We start from the raw sequence: 21,848 nt of genomic DNA on the forward strand, positions 1-21,848 counted from the left end.
CAGCTCATGATGAACATGATTGGATCAGACTTAAAATCCCAGGAAAGATCAAGTAGAAAGAAAACAAAGTGACATTTCTTTCATAATTATAAATTAAATACAGGATAAAAAAGTTTTTAACTGCAGATTTCTAACCAATAAATCAGTTTTGAGGTAGAGACTTGGCGCATGTATCAGGAAGCAAGATCAATGGGTCTTTGGGTCACCTGACTGCAGTCTAATGTGAGTGATCCTGAGGCTGGTTTTATATATAAAGGGAGGGCATGTAGGTTTCATTAAAAACTTTTTTCAACTTGATCAGTAATCTACAAAAGCGACATTCTGGCAGTTTTGTCAAATGATGAATAAACTATTGGATGGGTGATATAAAATATTCTTCCTGCTGGTGAAGCGGACAGGAAACGTTAAGACAGTCAAAAAAGACCATAAGTAAATAAATTAAACTTAAAATAACCGATTTAGATTATTTGGAGGCAGCACAAAATTATGATCCATTAAATATCTCTATCGAAACTTTAACGCTTCATTTTTAGGTTCAGTATTTCATGTGGGGATCCCGCAGGAGTCTCCTGAGCTGATTGGTCAGTGATGGAGCAGTGACCATGGCAATCTATTTAAAGTGAACCTGAGTTAAGCCCAAAGACAACCACCTAATCTCGCTTCCTGGTTCAGGCCCATGTTCTGAGCACCGTTATTGTTCGATCAAAGCACCATCATTTATCAAAGAAACCTGAAAATAACACTAACTGAAAAGTGTCAGTGCCTGCTGGTGATGACTGACAACTGGGAGGATCAAAAGAGCTCGCAAGGAAACACTTCTAAAAGTCCAAATAGTTCAATTGTACACTAGTTAAAAAGGAGTTTGAACTACCTAATAATGCCGGGCGGGATAAGGCAGTAGGTCGGCAGCTGCTGCTCCGATACCAGAGAGCCAAGGTTCTGTTCACCGTCGTTATTCACATTCGAAGTAATCTTTGAGTGGAGCGAAGAGGTGGCGAATAACCGGGACACTCCAGGAGCGACCCAGGACTCTCTGCCTCTGGCACCGGCCCATGTTGTTGACGTCTGTGTAATGTTTTGGGAAACCGAAAACCCTGAAAAAGTTGACCATGCAGAAAATGTTAGAAATAAATCTTATATCCTGATGTGTTCAAAGGAGTGTCCTGCTTTGTTGACATAGTGATGGAATTGTTTAATAAATCAAAAGGAAGAAAAATTGTAAAAGATTTTAGATAAAAAAAAAACATTACCACATGTATATAAACTTAAAATGGATTATAGCTATGATATTAACAGTATGTTTGAAGGATCAGATTTATGCTTACTGTTCCATTTCTGTGCACCACAGGTAGTCCTCCTTGCCGTTCATGTGGACAGGCAGTGGCCCCATCTTCCCCTGTCGTATAGAGTTCGACTTGGTTGTGATGGTGCGGACTTTGTCAAACTAAAAGAAGAAACCACAAATGAAAATCAGGGTGTAAACAAATGTTTTAAGAAACTGAATTTAGTGCTTTTTAAGACTGTTCATTCACTGCATATGTTACTGTTTCCTGGTTACATGGTTGCTTCAACAACAAAAAACAGAGTGACATCACTTCTACAGACAGCAAACTAAAAGCCTCTACCTGTGCCTCGCGTCCAACTTCCAAACAGTCCTGGAGAATAGTTTTGTCGCTTAGATGTGATGCTAGAGGTCTAAAGAGAAATGCAGACAGGCATGTGAAATTAAAGCATCTGTTTAAGGCATACGTTTTAGCCTTCCAGTTTTAGGAGTAAGTAATAGGATTGGTTATTAGTACGTACCTGTTCATTCCAGGGAGGTTTCCCCAAAAGTAGCGCGCTCTGTGAGCAGGACTGACTTTTACTGCGTCGATAAATATCGGATTACACTGAAAAACAAAGGGAGGATGTAAATAATGAGCAATGAAACTTGATGTAGTGTATTCCCTGCTATTGGGCTACAAGAGAAGACATTTTCACCGGTAATCAAATATAGTAACCTCAAGGAATCTGCAGATATCTGACTTGTCGTTTGCACTCATGAAGACCACGTTTTCAAAGAGCCAGAAGAATGGGCGATCTTCGTCCTCCCTCGGCTTCAACAGCGTCAGAATGCGGTAGAACTCAAAGAAGAGCCGCCCAGTGCCCTCTGTAGGACAAACAGAGAAATACAGAGAGAGTGTTACAAAAAAAAAAGAGTTTATGTGTGTAGAATATGCAGAAACCTATTGTGTTGTTATATTTTCTAGTATTTAATTAGTTTCATAGTTCAGCACACACAGTACAGGTCAATAGAAGCTTAAAAGCAGCATACCAAATAATCCTTTTCGAAGTGGGTTGACCATGGACAAGTCGTTGCAGGGACTGCCTCCAATCAGAAGATCAAATGGACCCCATTCAGCCAGCTGTGTAACACACAATTACAGAGCTTCAGTTCACTTCATATTATTATATTGTTTTTAGTTACTTTAAAGTGACACAAATTCACAGAAAGTAGTAAAACTTTTAACTTTTTCATGTATACTTTTTTACTCAAACTGAACTACTACTACAGTATTAAAGGTGAGTTCAGTTTGTTTCCAGTGGTTGTCGGACAGCAATAACAACATAATTTTACTCCAGATTGTACTCACATGTTTCCTGGTGATGGTACGAACATCGTTGACATATTCAATCTTTCCCTCGTGCTTGATCATCCCCACAGCGATCGAATCCTCACAAATCTCTGCCGCGATGTAGCGCTCAACCTTTAAGCCGAGTTCTTTGCACACCAGGTAGCCTGTCATGATGAAACAGTCATTTAAATCAGGCTATTGATATGAGGAATACACATTTTATGTATACTCTATGACAATTTTTTAATTCAAATTCTTCTTTTCAGTAGTATGTACAGACAAAACATCACAGAGACGGAACAAGTTTGTCTGAGTCTTCCAAAATGGTAACACTTTATAATAACTATCCGTTGTAACTCGTTAATAGATCATTAGTAAACTCTTAATTAATGATTATTAATGATTTGTTAAGTGTTTGTTCGCAGTTTGTTAAGGATTTATAACAATGGTAGATAGTTAATAGCTTAATAATTGAATCAGTTCATCTGGGAGGTAATCCGAGATACCGACGAGGCTGAAATAGGCTATAGACTATACACAGTGCATGGGCAACTGAGGGCAGCCCCATTTTCAAATATTTTTAAATAAACTCAATACACACTGTGCATGCCATGGACTTGAACGTGACGTGATCAGTTAATCTCGGATTACCTCCCAGATGAACTGATTCAATTATTAAGCTATTAACTATCTACCATTGTTATAAATCCTTAACAAACTGCTAACAAACACTTAACAAATCATTAATAATCATTAATTAAGAGTTTACTAATGATCTATTAACGAGTTACAACGGATAGTTATTATAAAGTGTTACCTTCAAAATAAGTCACATGATATGAGGAACCAACCTGTTGCAATGCCGTCAAAAAGCGAGAGCACCCTTATTGGTCTGCGCTGATCAGCGATTATTGAGGGGTAGATTCTGTGAGGTTCCTGTCGTAAAAAGGAAGCAGGTAATTTTCAGTATTTCTTTCAATCAGTTAAATGACAGCTTTTAAAGGTATGTGCTAACACGGTTTTGTCACTGGTATAAAAGTTACATCTGAACAAGAAGGCTTCACAGGGACCATTATCAACCATTGGCAGCAGATTTATTAGTATTTATAACTGACTCAATTTGTTAATTAATCAATTAGTCGATCACAATCCAATACATAAGTAATACCTTTGTAAAATGTGCTAACTTCTGCCGTAACTAGAGTAAAAGAGTACTGTATACATTCGGTAATATAACATTGCAACCTCACGTTAAAAAACCACGTCATCTAGCACAAAATTGAGGGTTCATTTTCAGCTTTACACACAAACAAGGCAACATATTCACTGGTAGAATGAAGTGTGGTACGTACAAACTCCAAGGCGCTGTTGTTGACAAAGAAGTCTTGAACCTTAACACTCCAGTCTGGTCTGAGTGTGAGGTTTCCGGCGCACTGAGACGGCTTGCAAAAGTAGCAGCTCCAGGGATCAATATCTTTCAGCTTGTCAAAGGTTCCCGGGCCGACCAGGATTTCCATACAGTCCTTACAGAAACATCTGGGAGGGAAAGAGAACATCCGAAGAACATGTAAGTGAATGAGAAAATGCAGGGTTCGACATAACCAATGGCCCGCTGGCCCGGGGTCAGTAAAATCATATGCAGGGCAAGTTGATTGGCCAGTAACGGCCAATCACAGTTCAGTATCTTTTTGTAGACTACATCATGGTTCATTGAAATGCGCATTGAGAGTCGTAATGAAAGCAGTGTTTATCAATATAATAAAAATAATATAAAATATATTTTTTAATGAAAGGCCAGTGGACAAACGATGTGTGGGCGTTTTGACAGGCGGAGCACTCTCGCTCCGTTGGCAGAGCTGCCTACCGTCCGGCTGCGAGTCGACAAATCAATCGACTACTTTGCCCCCTTTTTTTATTCCCACAGCAGAGGTTGAGGTGCAGAAAATTAAGTGATCACTGCGCTTTTCCTTTAGCTGCCGCCGTAATGTTACAGTATTTGCATCAAAGCCCCAATGGTAATACAAATGAGAGGCTTTATTTAAATATGCATCGCTGGTGATTGTAATTGTGTCGGCTGTAGACAGAAACAAACAGCGGGACTCAGCCATGGACTCAGCTCACTGGACAGTGCGCAGTTTGTCTGCAGACATGGCTCTGTGTTTTCAGGCTCTGATTGTATGTCTTCAAACACAATCAGATCGCGGAAGTCTTTCCCATTGAAATCGCTAACGGGGAGAATATCCCCGGTTATTATTTTAGCCACAAACCCCGGAGTTCTTCTGCGCGGCGGCTCACTCACTCACTGGCGATATCTCACGGTGAAACGCTGCTTTGCTCGGACGAAGGCATTCTGTGTTTCTAAGGTGATTTAACATCATAGTCTTAGACGAGCGTTAAACTTATGCTGCATATTTTGCACTGCATTGTTTTTTATCAATAGTTTGAACAAATGGTCCCACACCGAACTCTTATGTGAAGCTGACACTTCATGTAGAAGTGACGCTCCTGCAGCGCGCTCACGAGTCACGACCAGACGTGAAACAAGTGGAAAACCGGTCATTGGTTTGACACATTCACATCCCTAATGCATATGGAGAAAGTAATAAAAACAGCCTACCACACCACAAAGACTGATCAGGGGCCGTATTCACAAAACATTTTATCTTAGCGCTAAGAGTACTCCTAAGGAGCACTAAAAGTTCTTAGTAAGGAGTAATTTCTTAAAACCTATTCACAAAGCTGATAAGATCAACTTTTACTAAGGAATGGGAGGAACTCCTAAACTGAGAATAGAGGGCGGTGTTGACCCTGTTGCTATGGATGATGTCATGTTCATACCTTCTATGCCCACAGTGATTGGCTGAGAGGGAATGAGAGCTAAGAGTGAGTTTATGATAGAAACACTGTGGAGATATCCATATCGTGTCGCTGTATTAAAGTGAAGAGTTTTTATATACAATTAATGACAAGTGACACTGATTTAACATGAAACCAAGATACTGCAGGGTTTCCCACACATTCGTTCACAATTAACCTACAATAGCGCCACATAGGTCTATTAATTTAAAATGTTACAATGATTTGAATCGGAAAAAATATCCTCATTGAACAGCTGCACGCCATGCACTCTCACTGTATTTCCCTCAACGGTGGACTATGCCGCAATAGTCAGACAGCGGCAAACCAGGAAATTCGCAATTTAGAAACAACAACTGGCGAAATCGTAAAGTGCATGCGGAAGGAAAAAGGCGAGACACGCAACTATACAGTAGCGGACCTGTGGAATGGAGGAGTTGGAAGCGCCACATATGGGCCTACTCTAGTAACAAATTAAACCCAAACGTGACACCAACAGTAACTTTCAGTGCATCGTAAACCCAAAGCAACTGCAGGAAAAGGAACTTAATACATAATTTTTTATATAAATATAAATGTGTCTATACTTTCTAAACATAGCTTTACTAAGATCATTAAACCCTTACAGCTATTAAGGTACCTTTTGTAAAGCTCACTAGCATTAAATCTCTCCAAAATGCCATCAAATGAGTGTCTGTGATTTACTCTTAGTGACTTAGGAGTCCTCTCGAGGACTCCTAGCTTTTCATAGATTTAGGAGCTAGTTTTAGCGCTAAAATGCTTTGTGAATTACACTTATCTTAAAAAGTTAGGAGTCCTAAAATTAGGAGTGAAACGCCCCTTATTTTTGAGAGTTACTCCTAAATCAGCACGTTAGGACCTACTCTTAGCCTTAAAATGTTTTGTGAATACGGCCCCTGACCTTTATCTCTTGTTTTTTTTTAAAGTTTGAACATGATTTCTGCAAGTGAACTATTCATTAAACTGCCCAAAATTCAAGAATAAAAACAATCATCAAACTTCTGGGGCCTCATTTATAATGGTGTGCGTAGAAACCATCCTAAAACATTGCGTCCGCAGAAAGCCAAAAATGTGCTGCGCAAAAAAAAATTCAGATTTATAAAACTGTGCGGCGCAGTTTCACGCAAATTTCCCTTTATAAATACCCACCTGCGGTGAATTGTGCGCAGACGATCTCCACCCCGTGTCCTCCCACTTCACCTCCCAAATTCATCCCACATTCTACCATACATGGCGAATGCTAAATAGCTCCTGAATATGATGACGCACTTAATAAGCACGGAATTTTGACTGACATGAGGAAAAAAGGGAGGCAGTCGGCCGCAAAGAAAGCGACTGTGAAGGAAGAAAGCCCGTGACGTGCATGTGCTGCAGAAACTGACACACACACACACACACCCGCGCGCTTATCACATATCATGATTGGCACAGTCGTTGTAGTCTTTGTAAAGCAGTTTCGCCCAACTTTGTACTGTATGCAATATCACGTATTAGCGTAGGCCTACCTGTAGTACTATATGTAGGCCTATATAAAATATGGTGTGACAAGTGAAATAATGCCTATAGTCTATTCGAGAGAATTGTTTATCTCCCGTGAGATCAACACATTTCCAACAACGTCAGATTATAGTTTAATCTTCCAGAGGGGGAATTGTTATGGGAAAGAGATGCGTGTAATGATTTGCTAAATTCATAACATGATTTTATCTAACGAAATATACAATTTAATTAATATCTATTGGGCTTAACTTTGTACAAAACTACTTTTTACACACCTCTTAAAATTTGCTCTCCCGCTGGGCACTCACGGAAACACCTCCCGACGTATAGGATATTATTATAGAGTAGCGCTAAAAGATTCAATTTATAAAATAACCAAAACATGTAGACCTAGGCTACTTGATAAGTAATTCAACCTACATCACAACTGCATGCCATAGACTACAGTAGCCATATATTCGCAACTATAGGTAAGCTTATACATTTTATTGACTAAATATATTGGGTGCCAAGCATCATTTGTCTGTGTTTTTCTGATGACTGAGCTTTATTTCGTGGTGTTGCCATTGAGTGTCGCTGATTCCCCGAGTCAGGAAAACCTTGCGGTAGCTCTACGCATGGTCGAAAGTTGGCGTAGGAATACGCACACTTCTCCGCAAATAATGTTTTTATAAATACCAACGTTTGCCACCGCACATTTTCCCGCACATTTCTTTCCGTCTACGCAAGGTTTTTGTGCGCCGCAAGCTTTATAAATGAGGCCCCTGGACTTTAAAATACTGGCCCACCCCTTCCACATACTTTCAGTTGTAGGCTTCAAATTCAATATGTTTGCCTGGTTTTATATTATGTTTATGAGCAATATCAATATTTCATATCATTAACTAAAATAAAAATAACCAAATCTAAAGGGAATATCTATACTGTTACAGTATAGATATTCCCTTTAGATTTTTTTTTTTTTAAATTATTGACACTAAATTATGAAGAAAAGAAAAGTGTCTGCAGGGCCAGTGAACAAGGGGCCAGTAAAACTCGGATCCACTGGCCCGGCGGGCCAGTAGGAAAAAAAAGTTATGAAACCTGTGCAGACACAATGAGAACGCAAGCTATCCGAATGCAGTTTACGCTGAGAGAATAGCATCATGATCAATGCTCTTTCTTATGTTTCCTTTAGAAAGTTAAAATTCACGGACAAAAATAACTTTTTTGTGTTTAGGTAAAGCCAAATGCTACATTTTAATATCAGCTCAGTAAAAACCTGACCATAATCACATCGGACTGTTTGATGAGCGAAGCTCAAAGTTGAACCTCTTTAGCAGACTCTCTGAAGAAATCCGCCTTCATAGATGATGTGCAATGCTCATTTCAATTTTTGTATTCGAAATAAGGTGAAAGTAATGACACTAAACTTCATTATACTGCCCTGCCATGTAATAGATATAACTGGAGCAGTGTTTACCTGCAGCAGCTGGGAATGCCGCATAGAATGACTTCCGTGCCGGCACAGCACACAGTGCAGTACGACTGGTAGCCATCTTCATCGTAGCGATACAGAGTCTCTGTGAAGTTCCCCTGCAAAAACAGACAAGGTGGTTGTGGAGCGTTTGGGATGTTAATAGCAGCTGTGTTTCAAATGGAGGTTAGATGTAAACAAACTGGGCTGAGATGGAGAAAAGCCAAATGGATCATTGGGTTACTAGATTACCTTGCATCTTAGGCAAAGACCACCTTCAAACAACGGGTGCTGCACTTCAATCTCAGTCGATCCACAAGACAAACAAAAATCTGAAATAACAAACCATCAACTCCTTTAAGTTAAGAATTTTGAGTTTATATCAGAGACGATTTTGAATGACAAACTTCTTCCAACACCTACCTTTAATTGTTTTGCCTTTCTCTTTGACCTTTTCAATAATTGATTCTGTGTGAAGTAAAAAATATTAAAACAAATAAAAAATAGGGAAATACAATGATGATGTCACATACAACTTTTGTCTGAGGCCATGTCAACATGTAGACAGGTATTTTCACAACCGTATCTTTTATTGCGTGATTAGGCCATTTGTTCACACGCAAACATCACAACCGGAAGTGGAGATTTTGGAAAAGGCCTGTATTTCGCATGGCAAATGTTGTTTACATCCACCGATGCATGTGCCACCCTCGCTCACAATGTTTTTTGACGTGACACATGATCGTACCCTACTGGCCTTGCATGATTACTTCAGCATTTTCAATTGTATTTTGCGTTGTCATGTGTAAAGAGAGATATTCTTGGGAAAAAATGCAAAAAAATAATCTGTGTACATGTGGACATGGCATGAATATTCAAATTTCTTATCTCATGAGTTATGTTGTTGCGTACCTTTGTTGTAGCTTATGCCGATTGTATTTCCCTTATTCTTAAAAACATATTTCCTTTTTGCTGGAGGCTGGTAGTCAGACAGGGCCGTGTCGGACGATTCCTGATGTGCGGCAGAATCTTAAGAAAAGAGAAAATATATTTTTTAGAGGCATCTTTTGATATATCAATGATGAAAAACAAGTTCAAGTAATAATGACCACTTAAAGTGTGTTTCAGTCAGTCTAGTCATTATTGAATCAGATAAAGTTTATCTAAGTAAACCTACCGGTCGGTGTGAATCCTTCAGGTCCTGTGGGCAGAAACCCTTCAGAAGCCCAGTCCACCATCAGCTTCAGCTCTTTCTCTTTATCTTCTTCAGACTCTTTTTCTTTATCTCCTTCAGACTTGGAGAAAGACTTCCCACATCGCTGACCTGCTAACTGCACATTACCAGATATTCCTGGTGTTGAGTTACCGCAATTCGCCAAGAGCTTCCCATTGAAACTTTTTGAAAGGTAATTTATTATCATTGTGTTTTTTTCCCCATTATTTGTTAAATAACTATTCCTACACAAAACTTGCTTACAGTCTCAGTATGTTGTCATATGTATGTGCAGTATGTTTAGGAGCCATTTTAAGAACATTTTGATGATTGTGACACAGCATTTTCATACTACAAAGATACACACAAGGATGTGTAAGAAGAGTAACTGCACAACAAAGACAGCAGGTATTAAAACCAGTCTTGTAAAAGATGTGGTAAAGAAATGTTTTGATTTTGTGACAGTTTTAGTCTCTTACCTCAACGATCTGGAAGATGGCTTGCTTGTAGAGGGGCAAGCTGACAAAGGAGTTTTTGCAGAAGCATGTGGTGAAGTGACTAAATGCCATCAGACCCTCCGTATAGATCTACAACAGAAAGCAATCATGACTTTTAAATAAAAGTAAACAAATGTGAAGTATTGCTGCAGATCAATCAAATGCACTTCACTTCTAACCTCTGAGAACATCCCGTCTCCGAACCACTCCACCCTGCGCATCCCCGGGGGAGATGACTTGGTCTTCCAAGGCATCACCAATCCAGGCCACCAGGAAAATCCCTTCACTTTCCCCCAAATCAGCTCTCCTATCGGGAAGCCTTTCCCATCCTGCACACGTACGAAAAAGAACAACAACAAAAAGCATTTATGATTACAGAAGATATAAAATCTAAAACATTTTAACAGACTTTGAGAACAACTGTAGTGTGGGATTATTCCTGTTTTATTACCGTGTAGGCATGTTTCCGTCGTGGTCGTCCGGTTTTGGATTTACTGCCTGATGACTCTTCTGCCTGAAAGTTGAACAAAACAGAAATACATCGAAGGTAAACAAGTTATTAAGGTATTTGTGTATTTCTTCTAGAACAATTGTGACTATAACTGTAGTGTATGGTACATCTGTCTAAATGTACCACTAATCATCATTGTTTTTGATGTTTAATTTGAGGCTATAAGGAGGAGAAAAAATGCGAAGGAGGAGGAGAGCACTTAATCATGATCAGGATATTAACATTCGCTTTGTTCAAAGCAACATAACAAACTGAAATGTAATGACTACTCAAACTCGAGATATCCAATAACATAAAATAAATTGACGTTGTTCTCACTTGGTAAACCGTTTGAGTATTTATTTTATTCTCTAGTAGCATTTCAGAGGTCAGAGAGGGTATTCTGGTAGTAAACTTGAGTATACATACCACATCATCTTGGGAATCCGGACTCTTTTTGCTGTCGTTATCAAGATCAATTGGTTTGGACCACTTGTTAGCACCAGCCTGAAACACTGTACGGGCTTGTGGCTTCTGGCGCAAGCTGCTCTCCCAGCCAAAACTCCCCCTATAGGACCCCTAAGAGACAACAAACTCCTATTAAAACAAAAATAATGTGCACATGCAATTGTTCACAAAAACAAACAAACACGCCTTAATCTGAGGGGCAATCGGCACCTAGTCATACCAGTCATTATGTTGGTTAAAATAAAGAGGTAAGATAAATGCAAAAGGCTGAAGATTCACTTTACAAAAGTGGCAACTAATACATTTAAAAGAAGCCAAATAGGATGCAGTTTATTCCTTTTATATCTGTTATTGTGTCAGCTATCAAATATAGCGGTGTATATGGTAAATTACCTCTTTCCAGGTGCCATTCTCTTCAGCCACGTCAACCGATCCTTTAGAATGAAGGAGATTGTATCTTATTAATGACGAGATACACAAAAAAATTATCTAAAAAAAAAAAGTAGTTGTGCTTACCATTTATCTTTTTAAGACGGACTTGACACGGCTTGACTGCCATATTTTGGCCATTCAGTTCTAGAAAATTAGAAAAGTGTGTCAATAACATGATATCTAATGCATTGATTTTTTACACACTCTTTTACATGAAACCACACAAATCACTGTCATAATCCCCTGAAAGGTGGGTAACTTGCTTGTTTGGTTTCTTCCTACCTTCAGTGTTAAGTGGGAAGTCCTTGTTGTCAGGGAAAGAGCTGTCGGACATGGCTTCACACTCGCTCTCTGATAAGGGTTCACTGTCGGAGTACTGTGCTGCATCTCCTTTGTCTAGGGCCTGAAACAGGAAACACAACACAACATTTATTTTAATTTACAGGGACAGTGCAGAATTTCAAAACAATTGCACAAGAGTCCCACACCTGTATTTAACCCACATTTAAACAACAGACAAAAGATGTTGATGCAGCTTCTTTCTTTACAAACCTGAGTAAAAACCTGATGAGCATCGAGTGGAGGACAAGGAAGAGACAACAAGGTCAAAATAAGCTTTCTGAAGATTGATTTGGGCTTGGTGTCCTTCAGTACGCTGGCCCAGTGTTTCTCCATCGGAACCTCTGCTGAGCTGTCCGTCTCTTCCTCTTCAGCCAACTGATACAAAAGAAATTCATTCGTGAGCTGGTTGACCTCCTCCGGGGAGCTGCACACACCCAGTTTGGACCCAAGTTCCCCAACTGCTTTCCCTGGCATTTTCGACTTGTTCTGGGGGTTCAGCAGCTTCGCTAGGCTCTCTAGCACCCCCTGACGTAGAGGCAGCTTCTGTGCAATGCAACCTGTGAGTGCGATGTAGAAGGACAACACCTCTTCTTTAAACAGCGGCAGTGCCTCTGTAGCCTCAGACTCATTCAGGAAGTCTTCCACAGCTTTGCCACCCAGGCTGTGTTCAGGGCTCGTCAGGTGGAATTCTTTGTTCTTGAGGATTTGGGTATCACATTCTTCGAGGAAGTTAGCGGCAGCTTGAGGATTAAGGAAGTAGGAGGTGTGGGTGCACAGCAGGTTACTGGCTTCTTCTAGGATGGGCAGCATATCAGCTCGGCCCGCTCCCTTGTGTGTCTGCAAACGCTTTTGGAAACTGTGCAGAGGTTTCAGTGCCTGCTCCAGGAACATAAATGTTGCCCTGACTTTGGGATCCTGCAGCCGAGTGCAGATTAACTTGGCTTTGTCATCATCCTCGTCGCATGAGCTGAAGTAAGAGACGAGATCTGTCCATATCTCCAAGCTTTTTGTAACGTGCAACGTGCAAAACTTAAGGCAGCTGGTGTTGAGTTGAAATGATGAACTGTCTGCACTAATGTCTGTGCCAAAAAGCTCCTTGAGGTTTGCATTCTTGGTAGAGCAAGAGGAGTAGTGAGCGTGGATATCTACCATCAGCTCTTGAGGCTTATTGGAAAGCACTTTAACCCCGGCATGGCAGGCCGCATCTGCAATGGTGTACATCCCTCCTAAGGCTACGACATTTGGGTTAAGTTCCCTGAGATGCGAGCAGATCTGCTCTGAGGCAGCACCATCAGAATATAAAGCCACAAGATTATTCATGGGTAACTGGAATTTCTTCAAGGTCTTCACCACTGCTGCAGCCGTTTGATCTCCGTCATCACCCACTGACTGAAGAGCATCCAGAAATCGGATGCAGTGTTCTGAGGCTTTGACATCAAAAAACCCAACAAGGACCACAGAGACAGTTTCCTCCTCTCCCAGTGTTACCCCTCCGTAAATGTATGCAGAGTAAGGAGTGTTCTGGCACACAGATGTGATGTCTTCAGGGTACTTCAGTCCTAGCTTCTTTAGTGCAAAATGTCTTGACACCTGTTGACCTTCAGCAAAGCCAGTGCAACAGTGTTTATTAATAAACTGAAAGGCTGCATCACTACACGGCAGCGGTGGGACTTTCCGGACACTTCCCTTTCGTGTGAAAGCTCTTTTCTTGTGTCTCTTTGTCTCCACGTGTCGTTTGAGTTCGAGCAGGCCTCTACTGTGTGTACTCAGGTTCTTCTCACAAAAGCAGCAATAGGTGAAGGGCTCTCCAAGGGTGCTGCGTTCCGCCCAAACAAACATTTCTTTCCACCTTTCAGTGTAAGAGTATGTTGTCTTTTTCCAGGAAGTGACTTCCTCCAGGTCTGATTCCAATTTAAGTTTTCTCCCTGACAAAGCAAGAGAAGAAAGTGAAAACATGACCACTCCACAATTACTGTAAAAGTAATGCTAGAACAAAGTGCACTGGCTTGGTTTATTAACACAGTGGAAGAGACAGGTGCATTTACGTGATATGGATGATGTTATGACCGGGCTGATATCAAGGCTGTCCCGAGCTTTCACAGGGTCGTATTCTTCATTTTTCACGTTTGTGACGTAGAAAGCTTTGAACCACTTCAGGGTCTCAAAGCACATTCTAAAATCTCCGTTCATGAGGTCCTCAAATGGAATGGTCTAAATCAAGACAAAGAAGAGACAACAAAATGAATGCTGAACAATGAGGATACAGTACATCATAATACAATTTGTTTTCCTTAAAGAGGATATCCATCACATGGAAAAAAATCCACCAAAACTTGAATATACATAAAAGGAATCTGAAGGAAATAATACAAAGTGAATTTCCTTGTGAAAGTTTGAATTTTTTCATATCAAATTTTTCCAGTACATCTTTAAAGTTTTTATTCAGCAGAAACGGCTCCCTTCCAAACATGGACATATAAAGAAATGGACACCGGATTGAAACACGGCGCCCATTCATTCCTATGAAAGCTGCTCATTGGCGCAGAGAAGCAACAAGGAAGCATTAATGCGGAAATCCATGCGGCCCGGAAGCATGACGTAGCATGGACGTAGCGGCATTATGGACCTATCAAGTAAGAGGGCGGCAAGCGTAGCGGACTGGTAGCGGATGTAGAATAATTCTCGTTCTGTAGCATTGTAAGCTGAAGGTCTTAGCGAGCACAGTTGCATTGTTTACCGACCATAGGCGTATAAGTCACTAACCCCCCGATGATTCGCTATATGTGATCTTTAAACACTCCGTTTTTGTAAAGTAATACAGTGGTTAACAAGTTCTAAACGAAGATTCCTCCAGCCATCTACACCAAACTAGTGGGCGAGCGCTGTTTTGATAGCGTTTGTTACATCTTTATAGGTCCATGGTGCTTAAGTTAACTATTGAAATCAACCAAACAAAGTTTCAAATGCTTAAGTTAGCGGTTTAAAGTTTTCCTATAAGACCAATGTTGTAGCTGTGAACGCAATTGCCTTATCAGAATGAGTAAGTATTAGTTTTATTTTCCTGCCTTGAGGCCGGGCCGAAACCTTTGTTTCACTACGACTCTGTTCAGCTGCCCACCCCTCCTCCTCCCTCGAAAACAAACTGAAAGCCGTTAAAAGCCGTTGGGCTAATAAAACGCTTGACGTGGCGTTTTTAAATGAGAAAACTTCCATTTTACTAGTATATGGTCTAAAGATTAGTATGAGCCTATGATTGATATTCAGAATTTTTTTGCGGAGACACAATCGTGTTTGCCGCTTGTATTGTGTGGACGGGGAAATCTGCCTACGGACCGCATGAAAATAAGGTCCTCCCACAGCCCCATTCATAGCATGCAGTACCAAAGGCTTGGCCACATGGCCATGCTGGCTGCTCGTAGAAGGCACAGTCCTGGGGGCCTGCTTCCAAAGGGAATAATAGCTAGTGTTAACACGTTATTTCTTAGTTGGACACAAAGAGACGTGTCAGTTATGTGCTGGAATTGTAAATCACATAAGATCAGTGACCTTCTGGAGTCTTTCTGTGGTTGCCAGTTTTTTCTTTACAATAGATAGATTTGGAATGCAATGGAAAAATAAGAAATGTGAATTGTTATGCTACTTTTAGGAATAAAATACATACCTTGGTTATTCCGTTCTTGCTGAAAGCCTCATTGAGGAGTCTGAAGTTGTGCTTACAGTCAGTTTCATCTTGTACATCAAACTTCACCTTGGTCAGGTCAACAGAGCCAGGAATAACACTGTCCAAGATCTGACAGTAACATGCACCTGTAGGATCACACACACACACACACACACACACACACACACACACACACACACACACACACACACACACACACACACACACACACACACACACACACACACACACACACACACACACACACAAATAGGTAGTTCATAAAGTGTTGGGGATATTGTGCAGATCTGAGGAATGAAGGTAAACTCCAAACCAAAGACTCTTCAGTTACAAGCCATAAAAGTAGAGCTGAACACAGAAAAACCAAGGCAAAATGTGATTTTGACAACAAGCATTCTCCAGAACCACTGACTCCACCTTTAAAAAGGGATAAAACATGTGCATGGAAAAACTGTTTTAGTTCTACTGATGTATTACCTGAGCCCGTCTCCCGTACATCTTTGAAGTTTGTCTTCAGCAGGTTGTTGACCCAGGTCAACAAATAAAAGCGGCTGCATTTATCATGGACGGATTCTGGAGTCACCACCGGTGTACTTGCCATCTTGCAGTGCTCTAAGAAAGAAAAAAACAGAAATCACATGATTAGGAAATGAATGATTAGATTATCAAAAACATTAATATTAAAGTAAATCAATCTTCCTGTTTGTGTTTTTTATGCATTTACATCTATAGTACATTTATAAAGCTTTTGCTGGATCTTGTGTGGAGATGTGCATCCTATTTAAGTTTTCCAAGAGCCAACATACTGTCATCCCTTTATTTTTTTTCAACAATAATATTCATATAACACTGACATACTTACAAAGATCTACCTCATAGTTTTCTCTTAGTGAATTCCATTTACCTTTGCAAGACAGAAAAAGGGGCCTACATTTCTTCAGTATTGCCAAAGCTAGTGTTTACCCCTGACTAATGGCTGACTTGTCAGGGTGGGGGTGGGGTGGAGGGTGATACAGGGCCAGTGGGTGGGTTCTAATCCTCTATTGTCTAACTGTGGGTGGATAAAGGCTGAAGGCTATCACTCAAATATTTTACATCTGTCTGTTGGTTGTATTTGACCATTTCATTTGTACATAAAGAAACCGCTCTGTGTTTTAGCTGAGTACATCAGGCAGTTTCAGCCACACCGCTGCTGCTGCTGTCTCCTCCCCTTCCTCCTCAATGTATAGAAAGGGTAAATGAAATCTCGCGTTGTTTATTAATTGCCGCGAACGTCCCCCGTACACAACTTTCACTCGCTACTAAGGAAACTAGAGATGTGGCATAAGATCCAGTAACTTTACTTGAAGGAATACAAATACAATGCACCACGAGCGGTACAGTTACTACTATTTAGGCCAGCATGTTCTTTTCTATAGTCAGGGATTGTCTTCAGTCTTTCCCGATTACATGCCCGGTGCAGCGGCCACAGCCTGGTTTCACACGAGGGAAGCGATCTTTTTTGTTTTAACAGTACATTGAAGCGACTGAGAGATATGCATTCGTAACAGCGGTTTAATAAAGTGTAATTACAACTGACTATCTGCGCATGTGTATGCTAGTAACAACAACCGGCAAATAAAGGAAATAATTGAAGTCAATTGCAATCATTATTAGGAAGTCGAAGCCTCCCCGGCTCACGAGCCAATCTGCTGTTATCACCGTGGGTTTGTATGAGTCTTTGTGTTTTGAGCCTCCAGATGGCCGAATTGACAAAAAACACCAAGACAATAAAAACTGTAACAGCTGTGTCGTCTGTAAACCGCATCTAAATGAGAACACCTAAATATCACATCGATATTATGTTTTTGTCAATCGATTACAGTTGTAACTTACCTTGGAGGTTCCCCTATGGGTGCAGATGATCCTCCTCCTGACTGTACGTCCTAAAGCACGTTCCTCCTCGATAAGCAGACCGACCCAAGTGACGTCTGTAGTATCCGGCAATGATCCATTGGACAGCGTACATGGGAGGCTGTCCCGTAGCTAGTACCACCGCTAACCACGGGATCACGGTACCGCCCCCACTGCCTCAAAAATTAAAAGACACAATTGAAGTGCTAGCATCACACCGAAACACCGCTTCTCGATTTTTAGTTGGCCGACAAATACGGCTGATGTTTTTTCATTTCTGGGAAACCGAACAACAATTCGCAATATGCCCTGCTAAAAATATAGCTATCACCCCGACCCCACCAAAAAAAGAGCACAGACTGAGTCGAAACACAAGACGGATAAAAAGCTAGTGCCGCACCACAAACACAACCCCCAACGAAACTCACCGATTTTCTTTGTCGGCAAGTATGCTAACGGCATAGCTTATAACATTAAACATTAACTTCTACGTTTCCTTCGGTAAACGAACCCACGTACTACATTACACCTGTGCAGACTAACATAGATATCGTCGTCGAGCGCCAATGATTCCATATTAACAATATTATTACATATTTATATTAATATCCTATAAGTTAGGCCAATCATAGTAATGAAATGTTCTTACATGTAACGACTGCGGCCGCTCCCCATTGAGTTAAAGTTCGAACGGAACAAGATAGGCCTACTATTGCCACAGACTGCGATATAATTCATGTTTGACTGACATTATATATGATTTGTTTGGGTTATACTTTCTGTCTAATGGCCGACATGGTAACTATCGAAAAAATTAAATAAAATGGCTACCATTGCATGCGATATTTTCATACAAAGACACAATGATGGCGCCTGTGTCGTTAGATAACTAGGCCTGGTTTTTCTTCTTCTCCCCTAACAGCCTGTCTTCATCATGTTCCGTTGTAAATGTGTAATGGCGCTCTAAGCCAACAACAACTTGTGAGAGTGTTTTACACGGTCGTTCAGAATCGAATGATCTGCGAGACAAAGGTTTCACGGGGAAACTTGTCATCTGTCACTAAACCATGCTCTAAACGCGTTTTTGGCCACTGCCAACGCGCTGTTAAAAAGCATGCAGCCAATATGGCGCAGATGGTGGCCATTTCATGAAATCAACCGAAGACTAGCGGAGACGTTACACAATCTACACTAATGTGTTAGACAACCAAATGTTGCAGAAACCGAACATGTCTCTGTTTTGCAGTTTCAACAACAACAACAAAATCTTAGCCTTTGTTTTGTTGAGTTATTAGCCTTTATTAAAACCAAAACGCTGGCAAACTGGCCAATGACCGTAGATTGATCGAAACATAAACTGATCTGTATTTTTTTTCCACTCAAAAAATAGCAATGGAGTCAGTTGGTCAGAAGATCTTCAAATGCATTCTCCCATCAGATGGAGTTTTAAGTGAGTATCATCCACCCCCACGACTACATCACCTTCTAAATTTCATCTTGGTTTTAGTCATATTAGGGATAGGCTATTGTGAGAATAGTGTCTGTTCGATAAGTAAACCCCCATATTTTATTGTATTGTCTGAAGTCCTTATTTGTGCCATAATTAGTTTAACAGTCATTATTCTCGTTTCATTTTGAAGTAGATATTGTGCTCCATTTATCTTACACAGGCATACTGTATAATCATAGATAGTAAATTGTATAATGTAATGCATGTAATACCGCATTTCCGCCACAGGGTGGCTTTGACATATTGGTGCACTTTCTGTCCTGTGAAATCTAAACAGAGCAGTATTGAAACATGGCGGACGGAATGTGTCATAAACAAATGTGTACTGTACTGTGTATGTTTACAGGTAAGCAAACAATATAAGCGTCGTGAATGTACATAAGAATGAGCTGGGCAAGGGTTCAGACATGTGGGGAAGAGTTGGCTAGTTAACTCTGCCGTGAATGTTGTATTAAAATGTTAATTGCCATTACAAGCAACTTCTAAGCTAGCAGCTAAACTAATCTTCTCCGGTGCCATTAGGATCCGATGGCGGTACATTTATGTAGATTGTGTTTGTATACTTTGTATACCAAGGTTAAGAACTGAGCATACTATCAGGAGCCACAATGTGCTTTTATTTTATGTATTTCCATTGTTAGTAATTACCATGTGTATTAATGTGTGTTGTTGTGAATTGTGTAATACTCAGATAGCATGTAAATAGACAGAGTGAAATGTTGTTGAGCAGTATTGAAACATGGCGGACAGAACGTGTCTAAACAATTGTGTTCTATGTCTTTGTATGTTTACAAGACCCAGTAAAGAAACTATTCTTCAAGTCACTCTTGAGTTTAATTATTCAAGTGTGCTACACTCTGATAACAAAAAGGCTATCAAGATTTCTCTAAAACCAGGGTGTGAAAATTCTGGACCTGGTTAGGCTACTACACTCAACAAAAATATAAACGCAACACTTTTGTCTTTGCTCCCATTTTTCATGAGATGGACTTAAAGATCTAAAATTCATTCCAGATACACAATATTACCATTTCTCTCAAACATTGTTCACAAATCTGTCTAAATGTGTGATAGTGAGCACTTCTGCTTTGCTGAGATAATCCATCCCACCTCACAGGTGTGCCACATCAAGATGCTGATCTGACATCATGATTAGTGCACAGGTGTGCCTTAGACTGTCCACAATAAAAGGCCACCCTGAAATGTGCAGTTTTGTCTCACAGCAAAATGCCACAGATGCCACAAGCATTGAGGGAGCGTGCAATTGGCATGCTGACAGCAGGAATGTCAACCAGATCTGTTGCTCGTGCATTGAATGTTCATTTCTCCACCATAAGCCGTCTCCAAAGGCGTTTCAGAGAATATGGCAGTACATCCAACCGGCCTCACAACCGCAGCCCACGTGTAACCACACCAGCCCAGGACCTCCACATCCAGCAGGTTCACCTCCAAGATCGTCTGAGACCAGCCACTGAGACAGCTGCTGAAACAATTGGTTTGCATAACCAAACAATTTCTGCACAAACTGTCAGAAACCGTCTCAGGGAAGCTCAACTGCATGCTCGTCGTCCTCATCGGGGTCTTGACCTGACTCCAGCTCGTCGCCGTAACAGACTTGAGTGGGCAAATGCTCACATTCGATGGCGTCTGGCACGTTGGAGAGGTGTTCTCTTCACGGATGAATCTCGGTTTACATTGTTCAGGGCAGATGGCAGACAGCGTGTGTGGCGTCGTGTGGGTGAGCGCTTTGCTGATGTCAATGTTGTGGATCGAGTGGCCCATGGTGGTGGTGGGTTTATGGTATGGGCAGGCATCTGTTATGGACGAAGAACACAAGTGCATTTTATTGATGGCATTTTGAATGCACAGAGATACCGTGATGAGATCCTGAGGCCCATTGTTGTGCCATACATCCATGAACATCACCTCACGTTTCAGCAAGATAATGCACGGCCCCATGTTGCAAGGATCTGTACACAATTCTTGGAAGCTGAAAATGTCCCAGTTCTTGCATGTCCAGCATACTCACCGGACATGTCACCCATTGAGCATGTTTGGGATGTGCTTGACCGGCGTATACGACAGCGTGCACCACTTCCCACTAATATCCAGCAACTTCGCACAGCCATTGAAGAGGAGTGGACCAACATTCCACTGGCCACAATTGACAATCTGATAAACTCTATGCGAAGAAGATGTGTTGCACTGCATGAGGCAAATGGTGGTCACACCAGATACTGACTGGTTCTGAGTCCCCAGACCCCCAATAAAGCAAAAAAAATTCACATTTCAGAGTGGCCTTTTATTGTGGACAGTCACCTGTGCACTAATCATGATGTCAGATCAGCATCTTGATGTGGCACACCTGTGAGGTGGGATGGATTATCTCAGCAAAGCAGAAGTGCTCACTATCACACATTTAGACAGATTTGTGAACAATGTTTGAGAGAAATGGTAATATTGTGTATCTGGAATGAATTTTAGATCTTTAAGTCCATCTCATGAAAAATGGGAGCAAAAACAAAAGTGTTGCGTTTATATTTTTGTTGAGTGTAGAAAAAACATCCCCAGCCAGGCAGGCTGCAAGTGTGCTGTAAAGGTGCCAACACACTGCACACCGCGGCGCGGCGGTTTGCCGCGCGAATCGCAGGTTCCGCGCCGCGTGATCATTTTGGCTCATTTGTGTCCGCCGCCGCCCGATGACTCATTGAATGTGCACGCCCAGTTTCTTCCCGCTGGGCGAGTGACGTCGGGAGGAGCTCAACGCTGATTGGCTATCGCGGCGCGGCCGGCAGCGAAAAGTTCAATATTTTCAACTTCTGCAGCAGCGCCCCTGGCCGCGCCGCCGCGGATAGGGCGGCGCGGCCGTCCCA

General features: G+C 41.2%; 1 protein-coding gene across 1 annotated transcript; it reads right to left on the reverse strand.

The window, feature by feature from the left end:
- Positions 1-952: 952 nt before the first annotated feature.
- On the reverse strand, positions 953-16,173 carry dnmt3ba (DNA (cytosine-5-)-methyltransferase 3 beta, duplicate a; the record flags this gene model as incomplete). The annotated part of the gene is made up of 24 exons (XM_080031692.1): positions 953-1,094; positions 1,326-1,444; positions 1,626-1,695; positions 1,804-1,889; positions 2,001-2,149; positions 2,315-2,405; positions 2,634-2,779; positions 3,467-3,551; positions 3,968-4,151; positions 8,455-8,567; positions 8,701-8,780; positions 8,872-8,916; positions 9,361-9,477; positions 9,626-9,779; positions 10,141-10,248; positions 10,338-10,487; positions 10,610-10,672; positions 11,078-11,227; positions 11,510-11,550; positions 11,831-11,951; positions 12,101-13,815; positions 13,936-14,101; positions 15,552-15,697; positions 16,050-16,173. The coding sequence occupies 24 exons, from the start codon at positions 16,171-16,173 to the stop codon at positions 953-955; spliced, it is 4,365 nt and encodes a 1,454-aa protein (XP_079887818.1).
- Positions 16,174-21,848: the final 5,675 nt, after the last annotated feature.

Source organism: Ammodytes marinus (genome assembly GCF_949987685.1).
Source record: "Ammodytes marinus genome assembly, chromosome: 7".
Taxonomy (NCBI): Eukaryota; Metazoa; Chordata; class Actinopteri; order Uranoscopiformes; family Ammodytidae; genus Ammodytes; species Ammodytes marinus.